Source organism: Ambystoma mexicanum, chromosome 11, assembly GCF_040938575.1.
Source record: "Ambystoma mexicanum isolate Mex_15411 chromosome 11, UKY_AmexF1_1, whole genome shotgun sequence".
NCBI lineage: Eukaryota > Metazoa > Chordata > Amphibia > Caudata > Ambystomatidae > Ambystoma > Ambystoma mexicanum.
Window position 1 is genome coordinate 1006070737 of NC_090934.1, and position 22333 is coordinate 1006093069.

General features: G+C 46.9%; 1 protein-coding gene across 1 annotated transcript in view; it reads right to left on the minus strand.

Moving 5' to 3' along the window:
* SPG11 (SPG11 vesicle trafficking associated, spatacsin) overlaps window positions 1-22333 on the minus strand; it is a 1688331-nt gene that overhangs the window by 1454158 nt on the left and 211840 nt on the right. The window contains exon 4 of the mRNA XM_069624201.1: window positions 21266-21493. Within this exon, the coding sequence (XP_069480302.1) occupies window positions 21266-21493 (228 nt within the window). The remainder of the gene's footprint in view (window positions 1-21265; window positions 21494-22333) is intronic.

The following is a 22333-nucleotide window of genomic DNA, read 5'->3' on the forward strand; positions in this document are numbered from 1 at the left end:
GCAGGCAACAAGCGCTTACTTACGTGCTTCCAGGCGCTTCTATTCATCACACGGGCTCCATCTTCAACTCACTTCAGCCCGTCATCCGCCATCGCCGGAACCCTGCAAAACAAGAGACATCATTACTAAAGACTTTTAAAGACATTAGAATTATTCGAAACTTACCGTTCGTGCAGTAACCGACGGACAGCAGTCCTCTGAAGTCAAGAGGCCTGCTCCCCTTATCCAGTGAAGAAACTGGTTACAGCACCCTGCCCCGAGGCAGATGGAGAGCACGGCGTTCACTTACCTAAGGTGAGAGCGTTAACCTTTGGGGTTCTACAGGAGAAGAGAAAGGGAAGAAGAGAGAGACATTCAATAACCCAGTTCATTAATCCCATATTTTCTATCTGCAGACATCTTACCCTTCGAGTCAGACATACAGTGCACAGAGGTCCAGCCCAAAGAGCCAGCCGTGTGTTACACATCACCTTTGAAGATACGGTATACGCCCAGTCAAGACCGGCGCCTCTACGGGAATCAGGTGAGCGTTACACTCGCCTCAAAAGTGGCCCACCCCTTGCCTCACGACCGTTGACCTCTATGGACATCACCGGAAGTGATGTCATTTGACTCTGCCTCAAAGTGACATCCCGGGAAGCGATGAAACACGACCTTTCACCCCTTGACAAAACAGGAAGTGGCATCAAATAGCATTGTTCCTAAGTACACTAAATTACTGTGAATCCAAGCAGACCTCCAAGGCCAAATGATAATGTCATTGTATAGCACTTACGCTTAAGCTCTTTTTTATAGATCAAATATGCATACAATATCCCCCAACCTGTTTTGGTACTCATTTATCAACCTAAGAAGGATGAAAGGCTTTTTGGAGAAAAAAAAAGGGAAAAATATATATATATATATTTTTTTCTCCCTCCAAACCGGCCCAGGCATGGCCAGAAACCAGCCACCCCTTCCCAGGGACGATTTCGGCCCGGCCACGGGCCGAAAGGCTGAGGGGCCAATCCGACCCTGCTCTGCCTGACCTTGTTAACGGGACAAAATGGAGACTACCAATAGGAATCCATGGTGCATTGGTTCCTATGGGCAATCTTCATAGCTCCAGTCTGTCTCTTCGTCGTCCCAGTGGTTTTGGGGAAAAACATTGGGGAGGAATTATGGGAGTTGTAGTATTCCTGAGTGGTGGTAGAAAAAAAGAGGACAAATATTGTCAGGAGAAGGGGAACAATATTGTTCTTGTAAAATATGGGGTGTTGTGTTTGTTCTTTTTCTGGTTCTCCAACGTCTCCTTTTTGTGTTGGTACCTGTTGAAATTGGGGAGGGGCAACGGTATGGGATTCAAAATGGTGTCTGGTGGAAGAGGGAATGTCAGGTAGGGAAGTGTAAAGGAAAGGGAGACACCATTCTCACCTTGGGACTCCTCCTCCCTCTCTGGTCCACTCCCTGGGTCCAGACCCAACATCAATAACCCCTCCCCTAGCCACTCCCGAAGAGGATACCATCAGGGTTGATAGGGAAAAGCCCTTGGGTTTTTCACAATAGTAATGTACAGAGGGTCCTAACAGGTAACTATGCAAAATTAGGTGCAGATTGGTAAAACAGTGTGGAATTGTATAAGGAACAACGCGTTGCCACAAATCCCACCACAAACAAACACATTTTGACATTTATAGATCGATAGATATCAGACTCTGCTAGAGCTTCCGATACATGAACATCCAAAGGTTTTCATTAAAATACTTGCTTTGGCAGCAAGGCCATCACTTTCTTAGCAGAGGCTCCAAAAGGCCAGTGACAATGCTGTACCATCACAAAATCACTGCAGCACATTACACCACACAACAATCACACTTCTCAGTGTGTGCACCCCATAAGGGAGTGAGTCTGCGGGTTTGAAGAAAATGTATTTTTTTCTCAGAAGAATAGACTTTCTTTCTAATCCTAATCAGCACTGTCCTGTACAGAAAATAGAATTTTTTCGCACAAATTTTAGGGACGTTTTTATAAAGTCCACCTATGGTAGGACTTTATAACACTTCCCCTTTGGTATACAGAGCCACAACTTTAATATAAGCCTGTACCACTCAAGGTAATGGTAGTATGGCAGAGCAGCCAGGCTTAGTTTAGGAGGGAGATTTGAGCTGTTGGTCAGTACAGAGAACTTAGAATCTACATAGGCCCAAAGAAACCCTTAGAGTTATATCAAAAAAGAAACCCTTAGAGTTATATCAAAATAGTTTATTTCATATACACACAAGGCAAAAATAAATCTTCAGAAAGGTAAGTATTTGTGACGAAACAACTATTGGAGCACTAGTGGTCGAGGGGTGAATATCTGTTTCTAAACCATCAATCAGTCACACAGCTCTAGTACACCAGATGTGATCGGAACAGATTGGAATGACATACATTAATCACCGCAATCGTATTTCTGATGATTGTATCTGCTTAGATTCACATGCTGTGTATATAGTCTGACATCTAGTGGAAATCGCAGAGTATTGCATCTTTTTCGAAGATCGAAAAGGGACATCGACATGGGCGTGAATGTAACACTTTCCCTAACCTGACGTGTGTAGTGTACCCAAAATCCTTCACGTGTCGAGGTCCCACCGGTTGTTCTTGTTCTGCCGTGATGGAGCCTTACCGAGGCGTGAGTGAGTACAGAAGAAAGTAGGTGTAAGAGGTCTATGTTCCTTCTACTCCAACAGGGGAGGAAGGGTGGGCACATGTGGATATAAGCAGATACAACCATCAGAAATACAATAGCGGTGAGTAATGTATGTCTTCTGATGTTTGTGAATCTGCTTAGATCACATGCTGTACATAGACTAGCAAGCAGTACCTGGAGATGGTGGTGGGATGTGTGAAGGAACAGTAGCAAAGAGATGTCTTAGTACCGCTTATCACACCTGAGAATCAGACTTAGAGTGTGTGTCTAAGCAGTAGTGTTGGGTGAAAGTATGAACAGAACTCCAGGTTGCTGCTTTGTCTCGGGAGTATAGCTCAGGGGCAACGCGCTCGCCTTGGAGGCAAGACTACGCAGTGCAACACAGGTATGATCCTCGGGACCGAGCTTAGAAACCTCTGGGTATTAAGCGCGTTATAAAAAAACATTTATAATTTACAACTTGCAAATGGAATCTAGAGGAATATTTGCAATGAATGCTATGATAGCCCCTGTGCCCAGAGTAGAGCGAGATCTAGACATAAAGAGTCGATCTCTCTTGGCAAGAGAGTAACACAGTGTGATGGAATTTACAATCCATTTGGAAATAGCCGATTTGGAGACAGGGTCCCTTTCTCTACCAGCTGCCACAGAGACAAATAATTGGTTTGTCTTTCTTAGTGGCTTAGTCCTGTCAAGGTAGTATATTACTGCCATCCTCACATCTTGTGTATGGAGGCTTCTTTCTACCAAGTTAGTGGGAGTTTGAAAGAAAATGGAGGTTGGATTGATTGGTTCACATGGAACTGAGATGAATTTAGGCGCAAAAAGTGGGTTAGTGCGAAAACAACTCCTGGTCTTTGTGAATAGTTACAAATGGGTCCTGAACTGGGAGGGCCTGCAGTTCACTCACCCTCCTTATCGAGGTGATGACCACTAGGAAGTCAGTCTTATAGGTGAGGGCCTTAAGGCTAGCCTTGTGCATGGGATTTTTTCCTTGGTCTTGCGATGGCATGTTGAACGGGCATGGCAGTTTTCCAGTGGGTTGGGGGGACAGACATTACTCCTCATAAGATGGGAGAACCACGGCTGCCGGGCCCACAAGGGTTCCACCAGGACCTTTGTGACTGGCTCCTGGTGCATATTGTGCACTATCCTGTTGAGAAGGGGAATCGGGGAAAAGCTTAGGAAAATCTCCCGGACCATGTTATCCAGAGGCCGTTACCTTTGGAGTGCTTCTGTGGGTACCTGGAGGCGTAATCTGGGCATTGGGTGTTCGCCAAAGTCGCAAACAGGTCGATGTCTGGAAAAACCCTACTCTGTAAAGAAGCAGAGTAGAATGTGCTCTTGCAAGTGCCACTCGTGCTCTATGGGTAGGTCAAAGTCTCGGCTGAGCACGTCTGCCAGAAGATTGTGTTCCCCTGTAACATGTTGTGATAGAAGGAACATGTAGTGTTTGAGTGCCCATTTCCAGATGTTCTGGGATAGCTTGGATAGCCCTAGAGAATGAGTGCCCCCCTGTTTGTTCATGTAGTACATAGCCCGTGGTGTTGCCTGTAAAGACGAGAACTGTTTTCCCCTAAAGGTGAGCCTGGAAGGCTTTCAGTGCTTTGAATACTGCAAGCAGTTCCAACAGATTTATGTGATTGGATGCTACTGATGGGGACCTGTATCAAGTTGCGCTTGCTACCAGCAAGCATGTCCCGATGAACAGTAGCTGGGTATTTAGTCTCTTAAGAGCACAGCTAGTCTCAAGAAGAGCTAAACACAAGAAACATGATTTGCACTTCCTTATGCCACGCTACTCACCCTCCCAGGACTGCCGAATAATGATCTCAGGGGATGCATGGGCTCGTCTGATCTCTTACACACAGATGCATGCCGGAATTGGAATTGCCACTGATAATGACTGATCCTGAAGAAGATGGCATAACCAGACCCGCCATCGAAACCGGTCGACCTTTGGGTCATGAGGGGTCTCATGACCATTGCGATGTACTTGATAAACAAGGGGGGATAAGCTGTATAATCTAACACAATCCTAGTGAGCCTTTTATGGTTTCGCGAATATACATGCTTTTTTAATAAATCAAGCACGAGAACAAACCAATTGTGTTTGGTACTTTTGACCCTTATGGGTGAATAAATGAACAGAAATCCCCAGGATCAAAACAAGTTCCCATCTAACCAGTTACCCAGACAGGATCTAATAACCAGTCTTGCCTGTATAGAAAACTGATGGGTTGTTCTCTGTTTTTTTAATATTATAGTGTTGTTGAGACATTTGATCTAATTAATAGCAATGAAGGACAGTTTCTTCTCAAATCCCTATTAGATAGGCGGAGCACCATCCGTAACCTAGGGCAATGCACTCCTGTCAGGGACAGGGTGTTCTTCCACTAGGCACAGCCAGGTCATTGTTTGCTATTTGTTTTTGTGACGCATGTGACAGTAAAGTTTACATCTAATCTGTTCTCCCCCTGAACCGTTTATGTTGTGTTAAGAAGACTGTTCCTGTAACAGTTAGGGAATGTAATCAGTCCCTTTTTCGGGATAAAACCTCATCCTGTTATAGTATTTACTGATGGGGACCATACACCATGCATGGTCTGTTAAAGGTGGTGAGCTCCCGACCTGACAGAGATTTGTCCGTGGTGAGAGAGGCCTCTACTGCGGTGATGGTGAAAGTTTCCCCCTGCAGAAGGTTTTTCTTTCACCACCACTGCAGAGACTGAACGAGGGCTGTTGAGACAATCACTAGATCATCCCACTGGTCGCTGGCCTGACACCATTGGCTCGAGAGCCACTCCTGCATGGGGTGCATACAGAAACAAGCATGAGGAACTAGGAAGATGCAGGAAGCCATAATCCCCAGCAGCTGCATGGACTTGTAAATGATAATACGGTGACTGGCTACATAATGAGGGATCTGGAACAGCATGTTTTGAACCATCTCGTTGGAGGGGACGACGGGCTAGTCTTCTGTCTGAATCAGGGCCCCCAGAAACTGTGTGACGTGGCTGGAGACCAGACTTGATTTCTTCTCATTGATAGAGGTTGAATAGGAGATCTACTGTCTTCTGGCCATTTCCCAGGCATGTTCCGTGCAGGTTTCCGGTTATGAGCCAGTAAGGGTATACCGGGATATGATATAATATGATGTTGCATTTATAATGCGCCGGTACACAAGTGTTTCTAGGCGCGACAAGACAACGAGGGGGAAACAAAATAACGATCCTACTAGACCTTGTGTCATTCAGATTGCGCAAGTGCCGGGAAAAGGGAAGGGGAGAAGTACGAGGGGGGAGGGGAAGGGAGAAGTGCAGTTCACTCACAAGAGCAGCCACTGGGTGGCTCATTAGTGCAGAGAGAATGGACTGTAGGGTTTCAGATACAGACCCTTGAGTGCTGGGGAGCCTGGAGGCAGTGCAAGGGCAACTGGATAAGCAGGAGCCTGGGCCCAAGTTCAGAGGGTGACCAGGTATCCAGTGCGCGGAGCAGTCAGGTGCATCAGCAGGGCAGAGGAAGAGAGAAAGCAGAAGCGAAAGGGAAGGTCTTGCTTCCGGAACCTGAGATGGTTCTGCTGAAGTCTGAGTGAGGCAGGTAGGCTGTTCCAGAGGGAGGCCCCAGCAGAGGAGATGCATCTACCCCCAACTCTCTGCTTGGAGAAGTGACTGACCCTCAGAGATGCAGGTGGATGAGCAGAGAGCTTGGGAATGGACTGCCTGTGCAGCTGAACTGCCGCTAACGCTCTTATATTTGTAAACACTCTCAAAGCTGAGGCAATGACAAAGGTGAGAACCTTGAACTAATAGTGTGTGTCCTCCATCCTGAATTGGTGGTACTTTCTGTGCGCTGGCAACATTGAAATAGCAGGACCGGGACTACATCCAACAGGAAGCGCAGACGGGCTGATGACAGTCGGCTGCTCCCGGGCGGAGGGTAGAGGGGTGGATGTAGTAATTCAATGCAGTACCCGTGGGTGCCGGTCTTGAGTACCCACTGATCTGATGTGATACCCTCCCACACGTGGGTAAAAGATAGATGTCCCTCGACCGGGAAAGTGTGGGAGGGGACCTGTACCGCTAATTCACTTAGAGGCAGAGGCCGGGGAGCTTCTGGAAGCAGAGTTTCTGCCCCTGCCCTTTCCTGGACGAAACCTTCTTTGTTGAGGGGACTGGAAATTACTGGAAGAGCCTTATCCGGAGGTGCAGTTGGAGCCCTCCGAATTATATTGTCCCTGTGAATAGTGTGAGAAGGACTGCCTGTGAAAGGGCCAGCAAGTGTTGAAATTGCCCTGCTGGATGAAGGGCTTGGCTGAGAACTGATTGAGCGATTTTAATGTCTCGTGCTGTTTTCTTGGTGGTCTCCAGAGCCTTATCAACCGCTTTCCCAAAAAGGTCGGCTTCCTCCACCGGCTTGATGATCAGGGAGGCTTGGGTCTCCGGTTTAAAGGATGAATTTTTGAGCCAGGTGTGGCGTTTGAGAAGGGTCACCTGGGCAAGGACACGCCCTGCAGTTTTGGCAGAGTCCAAGATATTTTTAAGAATATTCTGGGTGACTCGTCGTCCTTCCACAACCAGAACCAAAAGGTGGGTGCGAGCGGGTTCTGGGACTTCTTTGGGGCACTCTGGGACAAGACCCCATTGAACGTTGCTATAGCTTGGTAGGAGCAAGGTATTATTGGCTATTCTGGTGAATAGCTTGCCAAGGGCGTACCGTTTCTTGCAGTCCTTGTCGGGAGGGGATTCCGAAGAGGACAGTGGTACTGCAGCCCTTTTCCGTGTATTAGTGATGACTAGGGAGTCCAAGATGGGGTACAGTGGGTCCGAAGGAGCCAGGCGGAACTTTTTCTCCACACAGGGATTAACTGCACATGTGAGCGATGCTGTGAGCAATGAGAGGGCCAGACGTTTTTTGATTGAGTTCAACAAAGGGATGGCTTGGCTGACCGGGGTCTTTTCCTTAGGGATATTTTCCACGAAGTCTGAATCAGGAACGGCTTCTTGTGTGGTAATTTGAAATGGTCAGCAGTCTTCTTTAGAAAGTTATTGCACATCATTGGGTGTTGAATAGGTGAGTCTTTGGCCTGAGGAGTAGGAGGAGCATCCAGAATTTCTTTTACTGGGTCAGAGTCATGAGGGGGGGAGTGGTAGGCCACGTTCCCTGGTCATCTACAGGGTTCCAATCAAGGTCCTGATAAGTAGGATCTTGGTTGTCTTGGCCAGAGGGCATACAAAATGTCTTGACTAAGGTCGCCTAAGTCCTCTAGAAACACATCCCTCTGGGTTTCCTGATGGGATTCACCCAGGGATGAGACTTGAGCACCTGGGGAGTGGAACTGCTGCGATTTAGGAGGGACAGGACAGGGGTCAACATCCCTGTCTCTTCAGAATATCATCGAATTGCCCCAAGAAATTAATGAACTCATCCATTCTAATCATAAAAGCCTCAAACGTGTGACTGGTCAATTCAGGGGAGTCTGATGGATTAGGAGGGGGAAAGGGCCATGCAGGAGTGACTGGATCCTGGTGCAGGGCTTCAGAAAGAGGAGTAGAGGCAGAAGAAAAGTCCTCAGATGAAGGAGAGGCTTTCTTGGAGTCTGAAACTTGTGGAACAGCTTTGGAAAGCTGCGTATTAGGCAAGATTGTATGCAGTACCATTTGGGTGCACTACAACAACCCTGACCTCCTGGCAATAGGAACCCAACCTTTGGTATAAGTCTGTACTACACAGTTTGGTAGTGTGGTCAAGTAGCCAGGCTCATCTCAAGAGGGGTAAATGTGAGCTTTAGGGGAGTTACACAGAGATTCACAGTGACAAGTGTTCAAATACACAAGGTTTCTTGATTAAACAATTATTAATGTATTTAACAATCAGAGTAAGCCTTCTTCAGAAGGGGCAATATAATAGTAATACACAAATACACTCCACAATACAGACTCTTAATATTTCTAAATCAGTCAATACCCTTTTGGGATGGCCCACAGACACTACCTACACCCTGAGGTGACTACAATAGTTATTTTTTTTAACAATTTGTATTGATTTTATTTCAACAACCAACACAAACCAAACTTACAGTGCATGTAGTAACATTTTGAATATACGTCGCTTATCCATGTCCACTGCTTCACCCATTCCCTCCCACCCTTCCGAGCCTACTCTCCCTCATGTTCTATTCCTTCGTCTTGCAGTAGGGATTCCTTTTCCTGTTGGATCCCGGTCACTTGACCCATCATGCGTGGGCCCAAATAATTCAGCTATTAGTTGTTTCCAAGCTATCAAGGTTTCAGCCTCCTCCGCCCCCCCCCCCCCAACATTGCTTGCTTCCTGCCAAACTGTAGTTTCTGCCTCAGCCCATTTCTGTAGGTCATTCCACCATACTTCTATTCTTGGTCTTTCGCATGCCTTCCACCCCATAGCGATTCTTCTCTTTGCAAGTACATACGCCAGGTCTTTCAGTTTACTCACATGCTTGAGTTTACGCGGTCTAGGAAACCCTCCTATCAGGCAAGCCCACACTGTATCCACCACTACTTTAATCCCTTTTTCTTCCATCCTATGTGCTATTTCTCTGCAGAATCTCTCTATTATTGGGCATGACCAGAACATGTGTACAATTCCGGCGTTTTCTTCGTCACATTTGGGGCATGATTGTCGTCCTACGTTTTTAAATTTGGCTATCCTTTGGGGTGTCATATACGCCCTGTGAGTTATATATAATTATATCTGTTGTAATCTAGCATTTCTTGACACTTTTTTGTGGTATCCTTGGGCTCGTTCCCACAGCCCATCACTCATTGGGGCACCCACTTCCTCTTCCCAGTCCTGTCTCAGTTGTACCACTTTCTTCCCCACTTTGGACATCATCAGCTCATATATTCTAGATATTTTATGTCCCCCTTCTGCTATGTCATATATTGTGTCTATGGTGGCGTCCGGTTCATCTTCTAGTACTACTTCGGACCATGTATCTTTGATTCGCTGCACCACCCTATAGTATGTGATATACTGTCCTGTATGTAACCCTGTTTCCTCCACCAGCCCCTCAAAATCCTTTCTACTCCCCCTCTTGCCACATGTCGCCCATTGTTGCTATCCCCACCAGTTCCCAGTGCTCCCTGATGATTAGTCTTAGTTGCTTTTCTTTTCCTGCCAGTGCGACTAATGGGACCTGTGGGGAACACAGGGATGTATTCACCATTATCTGACAGGCTCTACGCCATATCTCCCACCCGAGTGTCATCATCCTTGGACGTCCTTCCATATCCGATCTGGGCAACCACATCATTTCTTTTCGGAAGCAAGGGGCACAGTCCAATCGGAAAGAGCCTGGTTTCTGAGGTCGATTCTTCAGAGAGCCATTTAGATACATATTGTAGCTGACTTGCTATGTAATAAATGTCATAGTTTGGCAGTTTTATACCCCCTCTCTCGTATGAGTTTTGTAGCTTCAGGAGGGCCACTCTGTTCCTTGTCCCATGCCAGAGGAATTCCCTGCATATGCTGTTTATCCTGGCAAAGAATCGCTGAGATATCAAATATGGGATGTTTCCAAAATAGTGCAACCGTCTTGGCAGGACCACCATTTTAAGCATTGCCCCTCATCCCATCGTCGCCAAAGGGAGCTTCCCCAGAACTTCATACTATTTTCAATATTCTTGATAGCTTTCTCAGTATTATATTGATGCTCTGCTTCCACCGTATGACATGTCTATCACAAGATATCGGAACGTGTTGACCTCCCATGGCATCTGTAGAATCGTTAACTGCTCTAACGGGATCCCTTTATACCTGCCCAGTGGAAATACACAAGACTTTTTGGGATTCACAGCTATGCCTGAAAGCCTTGCAAATCGCTCCATCACTTCCAGGACATACTGGAGGTTTTCTTCCAGGTAACGTAGGTACAACAACATGTCATCAGCGTACAAGGAAATTAAATGCGGTTCCACTTTTATGGTGATGCCTATTATGTCATACTGCTGCCTCAGGTATATCGCCAGGGGTTCTAAGGCCAAAATGTACAGCATGGGGGACCACGGGCATCCCTGCCTGGTGCCTCTACTAAGTTGCCACCTCTCTGATATTACCACTCCTGTTTTAACACTGGCCAGCGGCACGCTATATAATAATTTAGCCCATTTGAGATACCCCGACCCTATACCATAATTGGTCAGGGCCGCAATCAGCCATGGCCATTTGACCGAGTCAAAGGCCTTTATTGCGTGCAGCGATACTATTGCCATCTCGCCCTCATCCCCATTTGCGTGTTCAATGACTCAGTGGAGTCGCCTGAGATTGTTGGATATGTTCCTGTTGGGGACATAGCCGGTCTGGTTGCGGTGTATTCGATTATTATTGACCCTCCTTATTCTGTTTGCCAAGACCGCCGTTAATATTTTACTGTCCTGGTTCAACATTGACAGGGGTCTGTAGGAGCCGCAATCATAGCCAGGCTTATTGGGTTTGGGAAGTGGTATGATAATCGCCTCTTTTAGGGACTCTGGTAGTCTTCCAACGTCATATGCCTCATTTAGCATCTCTAAGAGCGGGGGGAATACCTCATTTTTGTACATTTCATAAAATTTGCTAGGGAGTCCGTCAGCCCCCGGGGTCTTACTGGTGGGTAGTTGCCTCACTACCTCTTCCAATTCCTCTAGAGTGATCGGTGCGTCTCGCTCTTCTGCGCTAATCTGCGGCAATCCAATATCCTCCAATGTTTCTCTTATTTCGTTGCTGTCACTTTCCTCTGCATCTCCGTACAGGAGTCGGTAATAATCTGCAAATTCCTGATTAACTCCTTCTTGGGTGTCTACTATGCACCCATCATCCTTCGTAATCGTTCTGATTGTAGGTCTAGGAGTCTCGCTTTTATATAGCCATGCCAGGACTCTCCCTGGTTTGTCCCCTCCTGCATGCTGCCTCACTATGTACTTTTTATAGTTGAGATTGCACAATCTTTCCCAGTACCCCATGCATTTCTGTTGCAGCCTGAGTATTGCTTCATTATCTTGCTTGGAATTATCTCCCCTTCTTAGCGCTATTTCTAGCTCCGTTTACGCATCTTGTAGTTCGACTAAGATCCCTCCTTGTAGTCCCTTGGACTTGGCTATGGCTATCCCCCTCTCTACCACTTTAAAGGCTTCCCAGAGCATGCCCGCTGTCTCAACACTGCCAGTGTTGATCTCGAAATAGCTTATTATTTCCACTCTCATATCCTGCCTAAAAATAGTATCTTTCAACGCCTCTGCTCGGAGGCGCCATGTCGGTATCTTTGCTCTCGGGGGTCGGTATAGCCAAACTAGTATCAGCGGTGAGTGGTCTGAAAGGACCCTCACTTTATATTCTGCCTGCGCTATTTCTGTCATTAGTTCATGTGTGACAAACACATAGTCCAGCCTAGTGTGTAGGTTCTGGGGGGCTGAATAGTGCGAATATTGTCTATTCTGTAGGTGGTGTGACCTCCATGCGTCCTCGAACCCGAAATCCGCTAACAATGACTGCAGTGTCTTGGCAGCTGGGATGAGTCTATCTATTTTGGTATCTGATCTATCTATTTTCGGGTTTAGTACACAATTAAAGTCTCCTCCCCAAATCACCGCTCCCCCCCTCCAAGCTCATGCTAAGTTTGCTATATAGGGTTCTAAAGTATGCCGCCGTGTCCTGATTTGGGGCATATGTGTTTATGATACATATTTCCTTGTTTTCCACCAGCCCCTTTATTATAACCATCCTCCCTTCTGGCTCAACTGTAGATTGCAATAGCTGAAACGGGACATGCGGTGCAACCCAGGTAATCACCCCTCTAGCAGAGGCTGAATATGTTGCGCCTACAACAGTCCCCCTCCACTTCTTTCGGATCACCTCCAGCTTTTCTTGCATTAGGCGAGTCTCTTGTAGCAAGGCTATGTCTATTTTCTGTCTGCGCAGATACATCATAACCTTATTTCTTTTTAAATAGCTACTGAGCCCCGTAACATTCCAAGTGACTACTTTGAGGTCTCCCATAACATATTGGGTTCCCGCTCCTCCCTCGGCTCAGGTTTTTCTTTACCGCGTGTAGGCCCGTTCCCCAACATAAACTTCCCCTAACTAAAACCCCTTCATTTCTCCCAGACTCCCCTCCGCCCCAACTTCCACACACACCCCAACTCCCATCATTCCCTCCCCCCTCCCAACTGTGGCCCAGCTCCATCCCTGGATCTCAGGCACACCCGCATCTAGCCCTTTCCTTGGCTTCCGGCTTTTACTTGGGCACAGCAGGTAAGTGTTGCCCTATTGGCGCTACCATTAGTCTCCCTATTGGGGTTAGACTCTCCGCCTGCGTGCCTCCTGCATTTGACATCAATCGATGCGCACTCCCAGTTAGTGGTTCATTATATGATTCTATATTCCAGTCCAGCATATTCATATTGTTAGGTATATTAGTTGGTTAAATCAGTACTTTACCCATGCCTCCTTCATTGGTTCAGTGTTCTGCGTTGCAATTTTATCCTCCCCCCATTAGTTTCCGGTCCCGTGTCGGGTCACTTCTCCCGTTCCTCGCCACTTTGACCTCCTCCGCCTTCTGGGAATCCGTGGGCCTCCAGCCAGTTTATCACCTCCTCTGGGGTGTCAAAAAAGTGTGTCTTGTTTTTGTGCAGAACCTTGAGTTTGGCTGGATAAAATGCATATACTTCAAGCCTGTAGTTCTCAATCTTCTTTTCACCGCCACATAGCTATACCGTTGTCTTTGCACCGTCATTGTATAATCCGGGTATGCGGTGATCGTCGCTGATGCTCGTGCTATCATCCCTCCTTTCCGAAAGAATTCCAGGATCTTTTCCCGGTCTCTATAATTCAGTATTTTCGCTATGATTGCCCGGGGTGGGGCCCCGGGTTGTGGTCTTCTCATCAGTGCCCTGTGCGCTCGTTCTATTGTGAATCCCTGTATAGCTTGCCAGCCCCAATCTCCTATATGAGCATGTTCTCCACATAGTCCGTGGGGTCAGGACCTTCCTCTCATTCCGGCAGGCCAACCAGGCCTATGTTGTTGCGTCTTGCTCTACCTTCGGCCTCCTCCGCACGGTTCTCTAGCGTCTTCGTGGTCTTGTACCTATTAGTCTTTCAGTGGGTCCGCATCATTCGCTCGCATGGGTTCATCAAGGATCAACATACTAGCCAATGTTCTTTCCGTGCCCTAAGTGAGTTCTGGCACAGCTTCCCGTGTGTACGATGGTCCTCCGCCACCAGCTCCGCTCCCTTTGTCAGAGCTTCCAGGGTTTGCAGGTGACTTCAATAGGTAGGGTGCTGGGGACATTAATATATCACTGTTGCATTTCAAAATTCTACAGATGTGTCAAGGAAAAGAGGTTTCAGAACAGAGCAATTATTCACACAATTATTCTTAAGCAGGTAAGTACTTTCAAAGTAACCCCCCTCATGCAAAGTCAGTTAACCCATTCCTGGAAGGAAGACGCAATACCTAAGCAGAGGAGAGAAGAGTCATTCAGGGAGCCAGGCCAGCCAATGTTAAGTTAGCAAAAGTCAAGGTGAGCTAAAGCACTTCTTGCAGGTAAGTAGAAAGTCTTTCACAATGTTTTAAAAGTCTTTGTAGAATAGAAGAAATCAAAGTAGGGCCACACACAAGATGATAAGGCTTGTGAGGTAAAGAAGCTGTCAGCAACTCTACAGATGCAACCGAGACAAGTCTCCAATGAGGACAAGCAAGGTGGCAAAACAGGAGATAAATTCTCTCAGACTTTACAGTACCTTTAGGTTGAGGAAAAGTGCAGCAGATGGCTCCTGTTCCTGTGCAGCTCTACAGATCCTGGTGTTCCTGGGTCTCAGTCGTGGGGACAAGAGGGAGGACGTCTGGGGACTCCTGCACTGCAATGGGACGGTCACTGACCGCAACCAGCAATCTTCAAACAAGTGGCACTTCAGTGTTTCAGCTCCTCGTGTCTACCGCAAATAGCAACACTGCGCTTCCTGGCTGTCGAGATGGGCTTTCCTTGCATCTGGGGACCCACACTCTGTTGAGGCGGCTCAGGCTCAGTCAGTCCTGCTTCCTGGGAGTCCATCTTCCTGGAGCTCTTAGCCAGCTTAAGAGCAACGCACACAATCTGGTGTTCAACCAGCTCCGAGAGGATGTCCAGGTGGCTTACTTTGGAGTTGATTGGTCCCACCAACTCAAAGGGAGAAGTTCTTGCAGGGGCTTCTCTGTGGATCCGAATTTGGAGTTTCAAACCAGCAGCAGGGCTTCACCGGGCAAACCAACGATCCAGAAGTTGCAGCAGGTGTCCTCTTCAAGTTCTTCTTCAGATTCCTTTGTCTAGTGGTAGACTCTGCCTTCCAATCCAAAAAGCCCTGCCTTTTATGCAGGTTTCTCCCATTCATTCCAGCCCAGCTGTCAGTCACCCAGCAGGGTGGCTGTCCTTGTCGGACAGCCAGCCGGCCAATCACCTAACAGTGTATTCCTGTCTCCTAGGAGATTAAGCACAGGGGGTTTCGGGCACCTCCCTCGCTTCCTGCCCCCCCGCCAGACACCCTGGAGCCAAGACAAAACCAACAAAGGGACAAAGCCTGGGTTGGCACGCAGAGTAAATGTCAAGAAGGACCTTTTACACAAAGAAATGGTGAAAAAAGTAGACCGGGGCCATTTTTACAAAAATGGCACCCTTGGGTGCTTTACTGCAGCTGTGAACGCAGCCCGTGGTAAATGCGCACCACGGTAGTTAAAAGTAAACCACTGCCACCAGCCATTCATCGAGGAAAGGGTAACATAAAAATGTTACATGAGAAGCTAGACAAAGGGGATAATAAGTAACCCCTACAGCACCCTATTGTAAGATAGTGTGTGCTGGGTCTAGAAAGTTACAAATGTAAATAAAGTCAAATTCACTTTACTACTCTTGGAAACAGTATTTTATCCAAGAGAAGGTATTTAAACCTTGGGGAAATATGAAAGACTTCCCTGTGCCACTGCACTGAAGGTGCTGTGTGACACAATGTAAAGGATGATGCCTATGGAGTTTGTCAGACCCCACAACCAAAAGAAACAGTGTTCAAAATCACATTAAAATACATGAGAGAGTGGGGAAAAAGGGTCTCACTCTCTCCAGGTTAAAAAATTCAAGTCCTCAAAATCCAGCAAAGTTAGTGGGGGTCTCCAAGGGTGAGAGGAATTAGCACATTTCTGAGAATTCTCCCCAACACTTCTCCTGAAGCTTTGGGAGTGTTTTCAACAAGTGGACCCATCTGTGTGCATCTTCAGACGCTACTGCATCGGAGGCCATAGATTTAGTGGGCGCGCATGCTACAGAAGAGGATTTACCACCATGCGTAGGCCGCAAGGACGTGTTGCAGAGGGCATTGAGCTGCGAGGTTCGGAAGGCACCGCTGAGGGCTTACTAGGGGTTGTGTGCTTTGGAGCAGGTGGCGAGTGTGTGTGTGTTTGTCACCGGGATGTGGCTTCCCAATGGCACTGCCGGTGGCATGCTTGTCGGGGCCGGTGACGGACACAGGGGAGCGTGAGGGCTCCACGGTAATGTCGACGGCCTCCAAATAGGAGCCGTAGATGCCGACAGACTCCTCGTCTGAGGCGCTGGGACCGACGGGAGGGTGACTCTCGGCCTGCATAGTGTAGGCCGGCCACCATTTTGCACACCTATCTTTCAAGGTCTTGGACCGAAAGAGCTTCCAGGCTTTACAGGTACTCTCGTCATGATCACGTGGAAGACACCCATTGCATCGACGATGTGTGTCCTTCCAGGGGAATTTGCAGTTGCAAGACGGGCACAATTTAAAAGGCGTCCTCTCCATAGCAGAGGTAAAACAGCAGCCAGACCAAAGGAAAGGAGAGAGAAGGGGTGAAGAAAAGGCATTCTCAAGAGTAGACGGTAGGAACAGGGCCCCACTCTCCCTACTGTACCGGAGGGCCAAGGCCACGTGGAAAACAGTCGCTGAGCAGACACTGGAAGGATCGTCTGCGGACAAAATCAGGTGTCGAACAGCCGTTGAGTAGTCGTTGAAGGAAAGTGAACCACCAAAGATATACGAAACAGCAATATAAAACTCTTACAAGCTCAGCACTATGTGCGACCGACTAGATAGGCGGAAAAAAAACTATCTGTGGGACCTCGACACGTGAAGGATTTTGGGTACACTACGCGTTACGTTAGGGATAGTGTTACAGTCACGGCCATGTCGACGTCCCTTATCGATCTTCGAAAAAAAAGATGCAATACTGTGCGATTTTCACTACACGGACTATGTGTACAGCATGTGATCTAAGCAGATTCACAAACATCAGAAATATTACATATATTGACCTCCTTGTCCAATTTTGGTAACGTGGACGGAATGGCAGGCTTATCTCCGAAATGTCGTGGCTCGCTGGTTAGTTGCAACACAGCAAAAATACAATTATTACCTAATGATAAAAGCGACTGTCCATTCAAGGTTGTATCAAAAATGCCTACTTTATTTATACACAACAGACAGTACTAGCAACACTACGAAATACAACCCACCCCCGTTTGGAATGCAGAGGACAGACAGTTTCAAAGAAGGCACAGGGATGCACTCTGGATACTGACAGGAGGATATTCGGTACGGTTAATAACCACAACAGTTGAAGGTTTCTTGGCTTTAGCACAAAGGGAGGAGTGGGTCTTTAAATATACCTTGTGCTGTAGGTGTTTTTGGTGCTCGACAGGGTCGAGTCAGCTTCAGGGCACTTTACAGGCTTCTGTGACAGATCTGCGTGTATCAGGCGGCAAGAAGTCCGGCGAGCAAAGCTGGACGAACACAGGTAGCTGCCTTGTCCTTTGTTGTAGGTTCAGAGACCGTCTGGTGCTTTCTACCTAGGAAGCTTGCTGCAGAGCCTAGCAGGGCACGCTCTGTGATGGCTGGGTACCGGTTCTGGAGTGGCCAGAGTGTCCTCTGAGGTCTTTATCTCCCTCTGTTCCCTGGGAGATGTTATAGGGAGGGATCTTACTTTCCTCTTTGGAGGTCCTGGCCTTCCTTGACTGGCGGAAGATGTAAGACAGACTGTACCTTCATTCAGGGTCCAATGACGAGTTCTTCTTGCTACACCTTGCAAAGTCTTCAGAAGAGGGACTCAGCCCTATTTTAAAGCCAAATGGGCCACAGTGATTGGTGTAGGCAAAGGCCACCGTAATGAACCAATCCTGGGGTCCCCATCAATAATCTCCTGTATGCATGAGGCCATAACCAGAGTGTATTGCAACACGAAAGGTAAAGGGAGGGGGGGGGGGACATGTGATACTAAGTCCCACCCATCTTCCTGACTGTTGTTGATCAAAGAGTCTCTCTGGTTAATGGATCCATCTGTAGCTCCTGTTTAAAGCGGTAGGTCTCCCTTGAAGCTGCAGCGAGACCAGAATCTCTAGCTCCTGCATACCACATCCTCTTACATGATGAATGGCATTCCCTTACCGGGGAGGCTTACTTTAAACACGCAGTCCCAGACATGACAGTTCACCGTCAATGACACTGAGGGTGGGAGCTGGCTTCAGGTTGACACAGTTACATATGAATGATCGTTGGGGTTTCTGTCTTCTTTGTTAACCTCTGCAGCCAGGCCCCATTTGGCCCTGTTTGAATTACCCTCTAATTGGTATGCTAATCGCTGCCACCAGCTGCAGGGCCGGAAAAAAGAACAGGGCGGACCCATGGAGCCTTTGTCAGTTAATCAAGCTGGCCATGGCATGGGGAAGCTTGGACCTCCCTCCTCCTGGAGAGGACATAGTGTACTCTTGGCTGTCACATTCCAACTAAATATAACAGGGCAGACTGTGACTGTAGGCTGTGTCCACCGAGAGTGCACAGGTCTATGCGTTAGTTGTGGTATGAGCATAGGAAAACGTGGGTGGATTAGCCCCACACATCTTCCTGAGGTTGGTTTACCATCATTGCATTCAATTAAAAATTTCAAAAAAGCCCAGGTCGAATTCCTCACAGTACTATTTCAAACCTAATAAACACAATTGAAAACCAATGCAATGATCAAGGTGAGTAAAACTCAATGTAAAAACATATGTGGACACTGAATACAGTTCATAGGTAAGTAAAACCACTTTTAGAGTAACTCAGAATGTTCCGTGAAAGGAATAAAATGCTGAACAGCACCGACATTCAAGTAAGCACTTTTTAAGACTTGTAATACTTTTCAGAGGCGTAAAGGCTCTAGCTGTCCACCCCTACCTAGGTATGAGTTCTTCAAAGTCAAATTGAAGGGAAAGCAGGTAAGACATAGCTGTAGAAAAGGCAAAGTTCCAGAGGATTCTTTAGCTCCAAGTAAGTAGCAAGCTTTTGTTGGTAAAAAGGGTTCAGGGATTTCAGGAAAAGCTCCCTGAATGCGCACAGGCCTTGGGCCTGGGGGGACATGTAAGGGGGCGAACGCCCAAACACCGGAATGTGCACGCCAGCAACAAATGAGCAACGCAAAGACTCGGGTTAAGTATTATGAGAGTCCCACGGTACCTTAGCAATGATGAAGAGGATGAATCTGGACGCCTTCATGATGCAGCAGCTTTAGACTCAGTCGCCTTTTCCTTGGTCACAGTGACAAAAGGATGGACTCTGGAAGGGATTTTGCAGCTGCAGTCGAGAGAGGGGACTCCGAGCAAAGGGTTATTTGTGCTCCAATTCAGATCTGTGGTTTTGGCGCCTTTTCACAGACACCAAGGAAGAACAGTTACAGCCTGGTGTATTCTTCTCGTTTGCTTGGTCCTGCACTGTGGTGAGGGGACTTTGAGGAGGGGGATCTTGCCTCTGGAGGTCCGGAAGGAGTCCACCATAGTTTCAGGAAGATTAATTCTTGGCAAGACGATGGATTGCAATCCGGCTTGAGGTTCCAGGGTATTGGCGGTTTGCAGCCCAGGAAGGTCGCAGTTTGTCGTGGGATGACTTGAATTGAAGGTCATAGGCCCGATTATGCCCACCAGTCCAAGAGAGGAAGCCGTCCTCTTTGGAGCTTCCCTGTCGATTTGAAAACGGTTTCAGGACAGCAATGGTACTTCAGCAGGCTTCTCCGGTCGCTGAAAGGTGCTGCAGGCATCTCTGGTCGTCTTCTTTGGTTCCAGTGGTTGGCTTATCTTTTGCCTCAGGGTCCTCGTCTTTTATCCAGGAGCCCAGCCAATCAACAGTCATGCAATATTCAAACTTTGTCCTTCCAGGACAGCCAACCTTCCAGTTGGAACTGGTTTCAGGCAGGCATACCAGAAAAAGAACAGCCGATTTTCAGACTCCTAACAGATTTCCTGTCCTCACAGACACACAGGAGCCTCAGGAGACTTTACAAAGGCTTCCCGCCAAGGACAGCATTCAAACCAGAACCACCCCCACGCAGAACAGCAGAAAAAGGACCAAGAAAAGAAAAGTACACAAGAAATGTCAAAAAAAATAAAACAGCCACCATTTTCCACCATTTTGGGTCAATGGTGACCCCCATGTACATTACTGCGGCTGTGAACACAGCCAGGGTAGGAAAAATACACAAAAGTCAGTAGAACATGTCCACTGCCATACAGGTATACTTGTCACTGTAACATAAATGTTACAGGAGCAGTGAGAAAGAGGATACAGTGTAACCACTCAGCACTCCACATAAGGTAAGGTGTGCTGATCTCACAAAACGAAAGGTAAGAAGGATAGAATGTATCCCCCTATCCTTGGGAACAGTAGTTCCTGGAAGGAAAATCAAATAATTTTTTTTAAAAAGCCCAAAGGGCTCCCAGCAACACTGCAGAAAAGGTGCTTTGTGCTGCAAAATTAAATTACAGATGCTTTAGAAAATATGGAGGAAAGCATGACTCCATAAAATACAGTACAAAAAAGAAAGAATAAGGGTTCCCATGGTCAGAGCGAAAGAATGAATGAGTGGCAAAAAAGTCTCCCACTCATTCAGGAAAACCAAAAAAATGCAAGTAGTCCAGCAAAACGTGCTGGGAACTTCACAGTTGGAAGAGATTTGGCATAACAATGAAAAATCTCCCTAACAAAGAGTTCATGATTTTCTATGTCCATTTGTAAAGTGACAGGATTCTGTGTTTTTGAGCAGGAGGCAAATGCTGCGAGCACCTTTTACTGCACAAGATTAAACATTTTTTTGATGAACCAACATCCCCTAAAAAGAGATTTGACGCATGCAATGTTATTCCTCAACATTCTAAGTTCTTATTTTTTATAACTGCTGTTTCTTTTCCTTCTTTTCTTCCAGTGTTCTGCCTCAAGCTTTAGATTTCATCCCTCTCCACAAAAAGTGGATTCTACCCGATTTTGAAGACCCTAATTGCAGGCCTTGCGGCACTGCAATACGTGCACTGTAATGAAAAAGTGCAACATGCTTCCCTTTCATGCAAGTAGAATTACTAGAGGTACATCACAAGACTATCTTAGATACAGTACTTTGCTGAAAGTGAGCACCAAGAGATGGAGATCTAGCAACAAGCTATTTCATCTTAAAATCTCCGCCCAGTAATTCCAGAATACCTTAAACCAAGCCAACCCCACAAATAACATCAGAAAAATTCCAATACCTCTGTTTATCACTTTTAGGCCTTTAATGATCACAAAGGATACATATCCAACCAGCGCTATCCAGCAGAAACAGGATACCCCTGCAGAGCTGCCCATCAACTATTTGAGTGGAAACTTCAGGTGAGAATTTCAGAACAAAGCAGCTGCGAGTTACAGGCTCACCTCCTCCTTCAGGGATAGCTAGCTGTACCAGGACAACATCATTCAGAAGAAACAAGATGCAGCCGGTCTCAAAGGTCAATAAACGGACACACTGCAGACGGGAACAGCCTGTGGGAGACAAGCAAAGGGGCACTGTAATAAATCAGTAGTGAGAACATTTTGTCACGGGTAAACAGCAAAGGGAGAAAGTACAATAGTTGTATTGGATTGATGGAGCTAGCAACGTGGGGGAGGCGTTGTAGATTGTAGATATTGTAGGCAGACAACGACAAGTGCACACTCATCTGGTCTGAATCTTTCAACGTCTTTTGTAACACTGTAGACTGCAGCTCTGTCATACTCTCACTATCATTACACCTGAAGGTCTGCAAATGACAGATTCTGATGCATCATATTGACAATGTGATTGATACATATTGGAAAAGAAGGTATAGGGTGTGCATGCACATTTTGAAAGGTCTATCGTCACACAAAAGGCCTTCCTTTAGAGTAGTTCTGGGTTCAATTTTCATTACTTGACCTACGCCCTACAATGTAGCTGTCACTTCAGAACAGCCTCAGAGGTCATATGGAGTTAATAGTAGAAGGACTGGCTACCTTGGCACACAATGGCTTACCTGTGGCAAAGTCTCAGTTCACATTGAAACCTCATTGTCCAACAATGTAGGACAATGCTGTCACATTTGAGCAACAGGTAAAAGCCATTGTCAGAAACTGATTTTTCCAATTCCGTACTCTACCAGGCATCATTCCATATCTAACATTCACCCACAGAACCATGACTCTGATATCGCTGGTGCTAACAAGACTGGACTATGCAAAAACCCATCTCCGACTTCCAGATTATCTCTTGATGAAGCTGCAAAGAGTCAAAAATGCAGCAGCCTAACTACTCCTCAAGATGAAAAGGTTGCAACTCCTCCCCCTAGCACCACACACACACTTCAT